The sequence below is a fragment of the Erpetoichthys calabaricus genome, chromosome 17, assembly GCF_900747795.2.
Source record: "Erpetoichthys calabaricus chromosome 17, fErpCal1.3, whole genome shotgun sequence".
NCBI lineage: Eukaryota > Metazoa > Chordata > Cladistia > Polypteriformes > Polypteridae > Erpetoichthys > Erpetoichthys calabaricus.
Genome location: NC_041410.2, coordinates 41,479,479 through 41,493,936, shown reverse-complemented (window position 1 = coordinate 41,493,936; position 14,458 = coordinate 41,479,479). Strand labels below are relative to the sequence as shown.

At 39.1% G+C, this 14,458-nt stretch overlaps 1 protein-coding gene and 1 long non-coding RNA gene across 10 annotated transcripts in view; one reads left to right on the top strand and one right to left on the bottom strand.

The window, feature by feature from the left end:
• The window catches only part of LOC127526092 (uncharacterized), an 82,258-nt gene extending 80,900 nt beyond the window's left edge, over positions 1 to 1,358 (bottom strand). The window contains exon 1 of the long non-coding RNA XR_007933711.1: positions 1,232 to 1,358. This is a non-coding gene — a long non-coding RNA (uncharacterized LOC127526092). The remainder of the gene's footprint in view (positions 1 to 1,231) is intronic.
• A 124-nt stretch (positions 1,359 to 1,482) lies between these two features.
• LOC114667327 (ammonium transporter Rh type C 2-like) overlaps positions 1,483 to 14,458 on the top strand; it is a 104,489-nt gene continuing 91,513 nt past the window's right edge. For all 9 annotated transcript variants that reach the window (XR_007933710.1, XR_007933709.1, XM_051920195.1 and 6 more), the window contains exon 1: positions 1,483 to 1,772. Coding sequence is in view for 7 of the 9 variants with exons in the window: in XM_051920195.1 (XP_051776155.1) it covers positions 1,583 to 1,772 (190 nt within the window). In the remaining 2 variants the exon portion in view is untranslated. The remainder of the gene's footprint in view (positions 1,773 to 14,458) is intronic.

The following is a 14,458-nucleotide window of genomic DNA, read 5'->3' as shown; positions in this document are numbered from 1 at the left end:
TACCCTAACAGCACTGGGCTCAAGACAGGAAGCAACCCTGGACATGAGGCAAATCCATTGCAAGCCCCTCTAACGCCCCCTCACACTGACAACAGGTTTGAGCTGTCAATTAACCTATCTAGTATGTCTTTGGGGAAAACCAGAGTACCAGGAGGAAGACCCTCCATATACAAAGGGAGAACACGCAAACTCCACATAGATAAAATACAGCCTTTGTATTCAAGCGGAGACTCTGGCTCTTTTAAGCAGCAACTCTAACCACTGTGTTACTATGCACCCCAACATGAGCCATACTTATCACAAATATTTAAAAGCAATATGAGCAGGATTTAAGATCATTTCGATTAAATCACATTTCCTTAATAGAGATTTAGTAACTACTTTGAAGCAGTCATTGACAAAGCCATAAAGATATATGAATTGTATATGGGCTATGTACTGCAGGTGTGTCTTTTCAGAGTCTACTTGAAACTATAGGATCTAAAGAACAGGTTACTACTGCCAGACGTTGACTAGCTTACACCAGAACGTCACTTTTTTTTTCTTTTAAGTCCATTGTGTACATCTTTGACTATACATGTGGGGTCATTGTTCCAATGTAAAATAGATCATCATCCAGGTCATAGATCTCTTTCAGACACAGCTCTCTACAACGATTATTTTTTGTTTCAAGACGTTTCCCAACATTTTGAGAAAAATTAGCATTTTCACAGCTTGTTGCTGCCCCAATCATACATGACAATATGTGATGATGCGTTCTGGATGAAATGTGGAGTACAACAACTGCGGTAAGTACGAGGGTTCGCTTTGGTTTGATCTAATTATTTAATTCTTTTCGTTTTCTTTTACTCGTCCCTGACCTCGTGTTTTCATTAACATTATGCCTTAAATTTATTAACGCCATCTTTGTCTATTAACCTGCGTAACATAACCTGTTGCAAAGTATGTTAATTGTACGGAGATAGACGCTGTAATAGACAACATTAGACATTTTTCTCTGAGTCGATGGCAAAAGGATGAATAAAATGTACACCTTGACGTTTTGCTCAGTGAAGACGAGATTTTAAATAACAAGAAAATTGCGCGAAATGCCACTTCTCCAGCGATACATGTCTGAGAAGCTCTTCCTTCTTTCATTACCTACCTCCCAAATAGCCTCACGTTTACAACCATCTCTACATTTGCTTCAGTCTACGAGTTCGTTTTGAAGGAAGTATTCTCTTAAACCTACCACTGGCTTTTGGGATCGCCGCAGCAGATGGAGTGGTGTACCGTGGGATGAGGAGGATGATGCGCTCGGTCTCCTTTTTAATGAATACATTGTTTACGCGGATATCTAGGGTTGAGGTTCCCGGGAAGAGCCGATAAACTTTCGAAATTCAAGTTCAAGACTGAAAGGGATGGGCTGAGGGAGGTGTGCCAAGGTGAGTCCACCTCTTACTCTCCTCGTCTATAAAGCGCCTCTGTCAAGGTGAACGAGGAGCGCGCTGGAGGCTGGCCGTGAGCGCATTTTCACTGCCTTGAAGAGAGTGGAGAAGAGCAGCTCTGTCAAGTGTCGGCGTCGCAGCTCGCAGGAGTCACCATGTCACTGTTTGACGGCCTTAAGAACACCGACATGCGGGTGAAGCTGCCCGTAGTGTGCTTCATCTGGGAACTTGCTATGATCATCCTCTTTGGGGTATTTATTCGATACAACCCTCAGGCAGATGCCCATTACATCGTAAACAACTCTAACACTACCTATCTGAACGAATTTTATTTCAGGTATCCAAGTAAGTATAAAAACGCACCCTTGCATGTGTGCAGTAGTTTATGGGGGGCACACTTTTGGTATTTAGACGTGAGAACTGTTATTTTTTATCTCCACTACTGTGTTTTTGGCTGCATCAGAACATTTTTGTTCGATCTGTTTAATTATTTTGAAATATCATCGCAATCAGAAAAAGAGAATGAAGGGAGAGGGAGGAATAAGATTTAACTGATGAGACAAATGAACGAGTAATTCATACAGCCTCATAATAAAATAACTTTATGCCATGCTGTGATTGCTGTTTTACTACATATTGCGCTTTAAAATCACGTTTGAAATATGTGTTATTGTTAGTAGAAATTAGACAATTCGAAATAATATTGCAACATTAAAGAGGTACTACTAACGTTAATAATAACTAAAGAAAACACGTATAAAAAAAGTGAAAAACTGCACATTTTAATTAAGGATTAGAGAAATTCGTATAGTGTATACAACGTTGAATTTATTACGGGGAAGTCATTGTTAAAAACATATTTTTGTTTTCTTGTTTTTGATAATCAATTATTTTATGCAACGCTTCCTTCTAGGTCTGATTCTTAATTAGTTCCTCCTGAAGCGTTTTATGAGTTAAATTACTCGAAATATAATCGGTAGTCATATGAGGTGGAGAAGCTGCTGAAAATATCACGCCGTTTCTTTTCTCAGGGTCCGTTTGGTTTGCTTATTCTCTTCGTGTTCACGATGGTTTGTGCTTTTTTACCGTATAATACGGATTGGCATTCCTTCCTGGGCGGACACCTGCCTGGCGCTCGGGAGATATGCTTTCTGCACTGCGGGAACCACCATTGCTTTTAGTGAGTCAGTTAAGGAGCAATTACATGGAAGCTCTCGTATCTTGATGGTAACACGAATAGAAACTAAACGTGATTATTCATTTGTAAATGAATATGGCCCGGTAGCGACGGGCTAGTGCCCTGTCCAGGATTACTCCCTCCCTCGAGAGAATACACCGGAGCGCCACATAAACCCTCAACAACACTTAGCTGGACTAAGCGATTCGAGAATATTATAATTAATATGATCAATAGCGTTCATTCTAAATCTAAATACGAAGCTTCATTTATGGTTAATAATTATTTTATTGCCGTGTAATATTGAGATGGTGTTGCAGTAGTTCACTGAGGAAGAATCCTTCTGTTTAGTGTAAAATGAAGGCTTTACTTAGACGCTACTTTGTAAGTCATCGAAAGAAAAAAAAGAAAGCCGAAGGCAGGTGCCGACTCCGCTTAGCGGTTCAAGTACAGTTCACGCATCCTAGTAGAAGTTTATGTCTATAGTTTGAGGAGTTAACACTTTTTTGAGTACAAGTATTAAAAATATCAACCCATGTGAATGAACGCTGCATTTTCTAAACCAAAAGTAAGTGAAATTCTACTATACATATTTATTTCTTTCCTTTTTCATTTTTGTTACGTTTTAATAGTTAACCCAGCTCATAACAATCATCATCCATCCATTTTCGTCGCTTGTAAGGACACAATCCACTGATTTTCAGATGGGTGTGCCAGGCTATCTTAAATTGTGACATTCTGTTTTCAACGTGGTCCATGCCAGTCTCTTATGTTATGAAAGGAACTGTAAGATTGAATTAAAGTTTTGTTTTGAGCACGGCATTACGTAAAGTGCTGAGATCGTTTTTGACTTAATTTAACTTAGCGCATTCCCATTGGGGTTGGCAGAGATCACAGAGTTGTCCCCTCACAGCTCTCTGCCCTTCCTTTAAGTCAGAAGGTCTACTTTGTGGAATGTTGACATGGATTTCCAGGCACAGTTCAAAGTTACGGAAATTGGTGGCGCTGAATTAGCATGAACAGGTGGGTGGAAAAGCACAGCAAGAAAAGGACTACCACATTTCATAATAGCATTTATTCCTACACATAATGATACTAGCTCAATACTAACTACTACTACAAGCTCTGAGATGCATGAATGTAAAATCTTAACCTATAAGTGTTATTTTGTTACCTTGGTTGGTGGCAGGCTGTTGGGGAATGCTGATTATTTTTGTTTCTTGGTGTACAGTATGTTACAGGAGATGTTTTATTTGTTGAGCTTCTCCAAATCAAATTCCACTCAAATGAATCTATTATGACCATAAAGAATTTAATTAATTACTTAGATGAATAAACTGATTCTTGTAAGATATATAAGAATCTGATAGTTTACCAGATGTGGACCTTGTAAGTAATCTGCTAAAAACGTTTTGAGCAGTGTGAAATATTCTTTAGTCTTAATAGAATATGCAGTGGGAGAAGTGACTTTAAGAGTAGGCTGCTGCTTTAATCCAGGAGGCTTGGAAAAACTGGAAACTGTTATAGCAGCAGCGGAAAGGAGCTTGTGAAAATCAAATGTACATAGAATACTCGAGCAGAAGCACCAGATAATCTGATCCATTTACGTGTATTATTGTAAAAATGCATAGGAGTTATGACATTGTGCCAGGTGTTCATCATTTTGCCTCGTGCATTTATTTCCATTCAGTATTTTTGCATAAAAATTCCATCATGTGTTTTCTTACTAGAAGGACAGGAAAGATTTTGAAAGTGTTCTGAAAATGAAAAAAGTGAATTCTATATGAGAGTCAATATTTTTTATTAAATATACTTTAATATAAGCATATAACATGCACATACGAGGAAGTTAACAGATTCAGATTCAAATTAAGAAAAAATATAAAATGGCATTTTCTTTGAATGATACTGTCATTTTTATAAACATTTCAAAATCATTTTTAACCTAAAATTAATCTGTGATGGGCTGGCACCATGCCAGGGGATTTGTTCCTGCCTTGCTCCCTGTGTTGGCTGGGATTGGCTCCAGCAGACCCCCGTGCCCCGGTGTTAGGATATAGCGGGTTGGATAATGACTGACTGACTGACCTAAAATTAATATGACTGTGCCTGCTCATAATTTATGAAACCAGTGTATGGGTTTCTGTTTTCAAGAGGAAGGGTCCTTAAAATGAGAGGTTCATCTCAGGGCATTGAAAGATGAAGTCCTACATTGCTGGGTCTGTCTGGGCTGGTGGTCTCATCTTGTTGACTGTAGCTAGACTGAGGCTGGTGCACAGCAAACCCGCTTCTATGTGTGTAGGTTGGTGGGCCTTCCAGGTGGTAATAGCGTTTACAGATATTTGTGAGTAGCACTACTGCCTCGCAGTTAGGATACCTGGGTTCGCTTCCTGGGTCCTCCCTGTGTGGAGTTTGCATGTTCTCCCCGTGTCTACATGGGTTTCCTCCAGCTACTCCGGTTTCCTCCCACAGTCCAAAGACATGCAGGTTAGGTGCATTGGCGATCCTAAATTGTCCCTAGTGTGTGCTTGGTGTGTGTGTGTGTGTGTGTGTGTGTGTGTGTGTGTGTGTGTGTGTGCACCCTGCGATGGGCTGGCGCCCTGCCCGGGGTTTGTTTCCTGCCTTGCACCCTGTGTTGGCTGGGATTGGCTCCAGCAGACCCCCATGACCCTGTAGTTAGAATATACTGGATAGATAGTGGATGGATGGATGGATGGATGGATGGATGGATGGATGGATATTTCTGAGTTACTCTAAGATGAGGGTGTAAGCTGACGACTCTTAGGTCTAAGCGGGAAGCATTAGGAGAGTATGAGGAAACAAGCCAGCTACTCCATCTGCTGTTTTTTCTTTACTTTTGTCTTTGTGGTGAGAATATTATGTGTGGCCAAGGTATGGCACAATAATAAAATAAAGTTAAAAAATGGTGGGAATGATTTCAATTTGGAGACTTTAGATTAGCATAATCTTAAATTGGTTTAAAAAGTGTTTTGCTCACCATGTATTTATTATGCATAACTCCCTTGATGTTATCATAATGTTTATTTACAATTTCATCTTCTGAAGCCATTCTGTCTTGTACAGGATTAGCAGCACTTGCCACATTTGGTATATGGCAGGAACTGGATAGGCTACCTCTACAATACAGGACATGTTCACTCTTACACCTCTACACACACTTATACCTGACCAGTTGTAGGTTGGAGGTTCACCTAACAGTCAGGTTTTGGGATATGAGAGCAAACCAGAAAACACAGAGAAAGTTTGCTTGAATATTGAAAAAATGTGCAATAGACAGTGGCTTGAACTCAGATCCCTGGGGCTAAGAGAAATCAACACAATGACATCCTAATTATGTCATATCAATTACAAATACCATGTTTTACTTGATAGATGTAACAATATCTTTTAAAAATCTCATAACACACAAAGTAATTCTCAGACACACTCAGTCTGTTTCAGGGTTGCAGGAGACCAGCATTGAAGAAGAGGACAGTCAATCATAGGTTTAAATGTGGAATATTTAATGCTCAAAATTTCTCTTAGCTTTTAATTTTTTTAAATGGAACTGATGTCGTTATCCAGGTTATTTACCAGTCAGAACTGCATTCTACAATAGTTTCATACTGTGAAGTGAAGAGGGCTTAGAAATTAGCACTCCCTCAGTGTAATTATTCCAATGAATTTTTCAATCTCTCGATGTGATCTTTACAGAGTCATCATGAGTTTTAGAAAAACTGAGTTCATGTTTAGACCATCATCATCCTGGCATGGGTTCAAATTAAGTAACCACACCATTAAAGAAGCAATCAAATTAACTTTGCAATTTATATTTAGTCCTGAACATATTTAGTATGTAGTAGATTGCTCCAGATTTAAATGTTGTGAACTAGCTAAACTTTTAGCAGGGCACTTTACTTTTGGGGCCAGTTTTGACCAGTCTCAGGGTAGCTATGCAGCAAAACTAAGAGTAATAATGGATAGTAGACATGTTTTCCCTTATGCAGGAACTTGTTTAGCTTCAGGCAGATTGGGCAGTTCAAGCAAAGAAACAATCACAATTAATTAACCATGGAAAACATACATTTAACAAGGCATTAAAATGCAGTGATCTGGAACTTCTGTGGCTAGCAATGTGTATACCTGAACATTTGTAACAACCCGGCATGGATTAACAGGACATATGGAATGGAGGAAATTGATAAAAAATACTTTGGGAAAAAAATCAAATTAAGGAAATTTGTGAATCTTCAAATGTTCAAATATATAAGAAGGAGAAGAGGTCACCTAGGAAAGAATGGATGCAGCACTGATCAGTTTTTTTAAGCACATAACATAACAAACTGTTTGATGAAAACAACCTAAAAACAACTTGTTAATATGCTTATCTCCTAATGTGTCCTCAAAGTGTTACATCTAAAAGCACATCTTCAATGAATTTTTACAGTTTTCTTTGGGAAGGGACAGTTTGTATGAATCATATGAGTTTTCATTTAACCAGCTTCCATTTATACTCCATGCCCATGATGAAGACTGCATTTCAGATTAACATCTGGCATCCATTTTAATTACTACCATCACATTTTAAACCTTTTCCTCAAATCTATTTATATATCTTTAAATTGAAAAGACTCATGGTTCTTCGATCATTTTCATTCAATAGTGCACTATAATTCTGAAATATGTTTATTTGGAACAAGTTACCAAGTGTTTTGGTGGTACTTTAGGGACCTTCACATCTCTATATGACATTTTTTTTCCCAGGCATGGATTTGACCAAAACTGCACCCACTATTCCTCATAAGCATATTATATGCTTGAAAATGGCTTCTCTTTACTTATACTCCACACAGTACTGCTGTATTTTTATACATTCAAACATTTTGTTACTGTTTGATTGTTTGTTTTGGTCTCTGTCTGATTTCAGCTTTCTATCATCCAGTTTATCATAACTGGAATAATTATTTGCCTTTATATATGAAAGCTGATTTCTCTGTTAGAATTTTGATAAAATCAGTCTGGGATCTTTGCCAATCTACAGGATGTCTTTTTGTTAAAAACAATTAGAAAACCTTTAAATTTCAATGACCAGAGGCCTCATTTATAGAGTTTGCTTATGCACAAAAAGAGGCTCATATGTGGATATGAAAATCCATCCATCCATCCATTTTCCAACCCGCTGAATCCAAACAGGGTCACGGGGGTCTGCTGGAGCCAATCCCAGCCAACACAGGGCACAAGGCAGGGAACCAATCCCGGGCAGGGTGCCAACCCACCGCAGGACACACACAAACACACCCACACACCAAGCACACACTAGGGCCAATTTAGAATCGCCAATCCACCTAACCTGCATGTCTTTGGATTGTGGGAGGAAACCGGAGCGCCCGGAGGAAACCCACGCAGACACGGGGAGAACATGCAAACTCCACGCAGGGAGGACCCAGGAATCGAACCCAGGTCCCCAGGTCTCCCAACTGTGAGGCAGCAGTGCTACCCACTGCGCCACCGTGCCGCCCAGATATGAAAATTCCCATGCAAATGTGTCGAGATTTATAAAAGAAAACGTGATGGGGGAAGGTGTGTATATTTACGGCAACTCTGACCCATACGTACGCAACATTTTGGTGAAAATGGGAAATGACAACACCCTTGATCAAGTAAGGAAACACAGCCAAACAATGACTTGTATGCATTATTATAATATTATAATATAATTATACTATAATAGTTTACAATAACAGCTCTGTGATATGAATTAATATAGTGTATAATAAATCATATCACATAACCATTATTATATATGAATGTGACAAACATATTAAACCTCAAAAGTGCTGAATATGATGTACAGACTGTATTTCAGCTCCCTATTAAGATGGCCAATGCTTCACATTTACAGAGAAGAACATATTTGGTTTTTCCTCGGTTTATACAGTGTACCAGTTGTTACTTCGCAGGGATCTGGCTGACAGGTTAATAGTATCTCTGCAAAGCTTCACTTCATCATGCCCTCTGTGCTAAAAGTCATTAGCTGACTGAAGAGGTGATAATTTTCCTATTGTGTGGGTATACATGCTGAAAACATAGCATGTTTTTACCAATATAAAGAGGCAATTTGCCACAGTGTCCCGTTATCCTAATATAAAAGGAACAGTTTACCGCACTCATATTGCAATAAGGGCACCTAGTGAAAATGAAGCTGCTTTTTTCAATCGCAAACTGTTACATTCCTTTAACACACAAGTCATATGTGATGCCAAGATGTGAATTTCCCCTTGGGATTAATAAAGTATCTATCTATCTATCTATCTATCTATCTATCTATCTATCTATCTATCTATCTATCTATCTATCTATCTATCTATCTATCTATCTATCTATCTATCTATCTATCTATCTATCTATCTATCTATCTATCTATCTATCTATCTATCTATCTATCTATCTATCTATCTATCTATCTATCTATCTATCTATCTATCTATCTATCTAACATCTCATCTCAGTGTCATGAGTCAACCCATGATTCATTTATCTGAGTCAAAATAGCTATGAATGTGATGGCTGCCTTGCTGGTAAGGTAACTGATTGAACCTTCAGTTTTCATTTGTTCTATGCTATTTACTGCATCAGCAATCGTGTTATTACATGTGCCAGGTATTAGCAGCTCCCTCTCAGACACTGGTACCTTATACCTGTCGTGGTTTTAGAATTTTGAAATTTTTTCTGGCATGTGCATTTTCTGTTTTTTTGGCATGCACATATTTTCAAAGTTTTATAAATTAGGCCTCGAGAGCTTCATTCATAAAGCTTGCATACGCACATTTCGAGCCTCTTTTTGTGAGTACGCAAGCTTTGCACTCAGACATTGGGAATTATAAACATAAACTTGAATGAGGGACCATTATGGCACCTCTGACCTATGCATATGCAACATTTTGGAGAAACCACAACACCTTTGTAAAGTATGGAAATACAGCCAAACTAGCAAAATGATGACTTGTGCACATAATAATTGATATCACTAAGCTATTATTATTATATGCATTTACATGACAAACATTTTACAGTACACCTCAAATGAGTTGAGTATGATATACAGACTGTATTTTAATTGCCCTTTAAATGGGGTCAATGCTTCATATATGCACTGAAGAACTTTTTTCGACTTTTATCGACTACTTGTTGTCACTTCTCTGGGAGCTGGCTATAATGTCAGGAATATCTCAGCCAAGTTCAGCTCCATCATGCCTACTGTGTTGAAAGCCATTGCTAACCAGTAATGAACTTACTGTATATCCATTTTGCATATGGTGTGGGTGCACATACATAAAACAATTTGCAGCAGTGCATCAGAGTAATTGCAGCACTTTACTTCACTCATATTGCAATAAGAGCACCTAGTGAAAATGAAGCTGTTTTTGTTAGCTGTAAGCAGTGACATTCCATTAATGCACAAGTCGTCTGTGATGTCATGAGGTGCCTGAGAAATGTTGTTTCTCTGTAACGAGGGTAATCCCGTGATTAATGTATTTCTAAGCAAAGGAGCTTTGACAAATGTGATTGGTGCAGTTCATGGTGGTTGGCTTATTGGTAAGGTAACTGGCTGAACCTTCAGGTTTTCCAATGGTCTGTACAATTCATTGTAATAGCAATCATGTCATTACATGTGCCAGATAATAGCGGCTACCTTCTCAGATACTGGTGTCTTACGCCTTTCGAGGAGCTCCAGCGTGCAGAGGTGAGACACTATAATGCCATGGCCTGATATTCTTGAATGCAAATGGCACGGTCTCACTGCCTCAAGAGCAAGGCTGCTCTACCAACCAATGAAGTCGTGCACCATATTCTGATTGTATATGTATGAGGTTGATTAGCATCATCCATATATGGAGGTCTCAGGACAGCGTTTGATATGCATTTTCTTAACACGTATTTACAAGGGGATTGTGATTTATAAAGGGTAAATTTCTTAGAAATGTGTGTACACCAGATTTTATAAATTAAATTTTTTTTGCATGCACATTATTTTGAGGTTCAAATCAATGCACAGTTTCAAAAATGAAGCCCCACAAATGAGCAGAAAATCAAGGAAAACATTAGAGAAAAAACATGTATTTAGCACATCTTCCCAGTGCTATTTTCTTCGACTATTGACATCTTGTTGTGTAAATTCATTTTGTTTGATACTTTTTTGCTTACTACTGATTTCCTAGTTAGTTTTTGGATTTAGTTTTTCTCCTTATCTATTTTAAATCAATATAAGACCATCTAACCTACCTAACCATGAAAGCATATTTTGTTTTGTTTTTATTTGCTACACTATAACAAAAAACCTGAATTTAATTGAGAACTATCTTTAAGTTTTAGGATTAAAATTTCTCATATCCAGTTTGTTTTGTGAAGGCTATAAATGTAAGCAATGTGTTTCTTAAGAATATTATTAGAAAAACATGAAAGGTTCGGCAAGAAGAAGCCATGCAGCCCAACATGACTTGTTCATAATCAACTAACTTACGCAAAAAAAATATGTTACATTGAGATCTGAAAGTCTCTAAAGTGCCACCACAGCACTTGGTAACTTGTTTCACATATCTGTGTCTCCTTGTGTGAAGGAAATGTTTCTAATTTTGTGAACAATTTATCTTAAACAATCTTTCATTTGTGTCTCCTGTGTTTTTGTCAAAGAACTCCTTTTAAAGTAATAACTGGCATCAACCATACTGATTCACTGATTCCCTTCATAACGTTGTACAATTGTATCGCATTTTAAACTCTTGCTTGCTTAAACTGAATCAGTTCAGATGTTTCAGTTGTCCATCATAGTTAATATCCCGCTGTTCTAGTAGAAGTCTGGTTACTAGTCTCGGGACTGTCTTTGATGCTGCTGAACATAATTCAGAAGCCCAGACAGCCTGCAGTTTTCCAAATGAGGACTCACTAGTGCTTTGTATAGCTTAAGAATAACTGGCGTAGATTTGTATATGACTAACATCCGCTCAGCCTTCTTAATCACTTCTGTACATTTTCTGGATGTGGAAAGTGGCAGGTCCAATATGACTCCTACATCTTTCTCATAAAATACTGTCTAAAGCAATTTTTTAAAATATTCCTGTGCCACTGCTACATTTGTTTTGTTCTTCATTCTTTACAAAGAATAGAAATGCTGAGTTAGTGGAAGAATGCAAATAGCTAAGAGTAACTGGATCTGATATACGGTACCATGGGAGCTCAAAATGTTCTGAGCCTAAACCTGAAATAAGTATCCCACGGTGCTAAGTTTATCAGTGACCAAAGATGAGCTCCTATGTACTAAAATATGAGAATTACAAGCTTCTAGCTTTTGTGGTTTAGAGTGTAGGTTCCTTGTTTCAAAGTTAAGTCGATATTCATGCCAAAAACAGTAAAAAGCTGTAATGGTGCCAAATATGTTTTAGATACTGTTCTTGTCTTTTGACAGTTTCAGTTTAATGGCTGTGTTTCTTGGCTCTCTGCCAAGTGAAGGGCGTCTGCATCTTCAAGGGAAGGGAAGATGCCATTGGACAGGGAAATGAGCGAGCTGTAGCTTTACCAGACATTTTTGTAAGAAAGGAATGGTGTTCATCAGGAGATTAGATTTTTCCTTTCCAGATAAATGCTGTGGTCATTACATGAAATAAGTGGAACATCCTTTGATCCAAAGAATTAACTGCCTGAAAGAAAAATCCAAATTCCCGTAAGCTAATTTGGGGTTGCTATTTTCTTTGGAACAACCCTTGCCTTCATGACATAAAAATGGAGACTCTTTTCCAAAGTTAAGCTCTTGGAGTAGGCCATTTCATGGTCAAAGCATCACTGTGATAAGACAGTAAGTTTTAGAGGTGGTTTCTAGTCACTGCAAGTGCCTTTGGACTTTAATGGATTGTCCATTTAGAATTAGATAGATAGATAGATAGATAGATAGATAGATAGATAGATAGATAGATAGATAGATAGATAGATAGATAGATAGATAGATAGATAGATAGATAGATAGATAGATAGATAGATAGATAGATACTTTATTAATCCCCAAGGGGAAATTCACATACTCCAGCAGCAGCATACTGATTAAAACAATATTAATTAAAGAGTGATAATAATGCAGGTATAACAGACAGACAATAACTTTGAATAATGTTAACGTTTACCCCCCCGGGTGGTATTGAAGAGTCGCATAGTGTGGGGGAGGAACGATCTCCTCAGTCTGTCAGTGGAGCAGGACATTGACAGCAGTCTGTCGCTGAAGCTGCTCCTCTGTCTGGAGATGATACTGTTCAGTGGATGCAGTGGATTCTCCATAATTTACAGGAGCCTGCTCAGCGCCCGTCGCTCTGCCACAGATGTCAAACTGTCCAGCTCCATGCCAACAATAGAGCCTGCCTTCCTCACCAGTTTGTCCAGGCATGAGGCATCCCTCTTCTTTATGCTGCCTCCCCAGCACACCACCGCGTAGAAGAGGGCGCTCGCCACAACCGTCTGGTAGAACATCTGCAGCATCTTATTGCAGATGTTGAAGGACGCCAGCCTTCTAAGGAAGTACAGTCGGCTCTGTCCTCTCTTGCACAGAGCATCAGTATTGGCAGTCCAGTCCAATTTATCATCCAGCTGCACTCCCAGGTATTTATAGGTCTGCACCATCTGTACACAGTCACCTCTGATAATCACGGGGTCCATGAGAGGCCTGGGCCTCCTAAAATCCACCACCAGCTCTTTGGTTTTGCTGATGTTCAGTTGTAGGTGGTTTGAGTCGCACCATTTAACAAAGTCCTTGATTAGGTTCCTATACTCCTCCTCCTGCCCACTCCTGATGCATCCCATGATAGCAGTGTCATCAGCGGACTTTTGCACGTGGCAGGAAACCAAGTTGTATTGGAAGTCCGATGTATATAGGCTGAACAGGACCGGAGAAAGTACAGTCCCCCACGGCACTCCTGAGGTCTGTCTTTAAGATAGTCCACGATCCATGCCACTAGGTATGAATCTACTCCCATCTCTGTCAGCTTATCCCTAAGGAGCAGAGGTTGGATGGTGTTGAAGGTGCTAGAGAAGTCTAGAAACATAATACTTACTGCACCACTGCCTCTGTCCAAGTGGGAGAGGGATCGGTGTAACATATAGATGATGGCATCCTCCGCTCCCACCTTCTCCTGGTATGTGAACTGCAAAGGATTGAGGGACCTGTGGCCTCAGGTGGTGAAGCAGCAGCCGCTCCATGGTCTTCATCACATGTGACATCAGGGCGACAGGCCTGAAGTCATTCAGCTTACTAGGATGTGATACCTTTGGGACTGGGGTGATGCAAGATGTTTTCCAAAGCTTCGGGACTCTCCCCTGTTCCAGGCTCAGGTTGAAGATGCGCTGTAGAGGACTCCCCAGCTTTAATGCACAGGACTTCAACAGTCGTGGCGATACTCCATCTGGACCCACTGCTTTGCTGGCACGAAGTCTCCTCAGCTTTCTGCTTACCTGGGCTGCTGTAATTGTGGAAGGGGATGTCTCTCCTATGCTGGTATCAGCAGAAGGATGGGTGGAGAATGCAGTACTCATTTACAGATACACCAAAGCTATTGAAAAATTTTCATTACAATAATCGGAAATTGTGTACCTTTATCAAAAAACACATGTGAACAGCTAGCAAGGTTTCATAGTACCTTTTATTTAGAGCAGAAACGTCATTGTTTTCAGCTCTGCTTATACACAACGTGAAACTATTCATAATCCTCACCCTTATGTCTAGACACTCCTCTGTTGTAAATCCGCTAGCTTGTAAATTCTCAGACTTCAATTGTTAGAAATATTCTGATCGTTTGTGAATATTTTTAATAGAAAA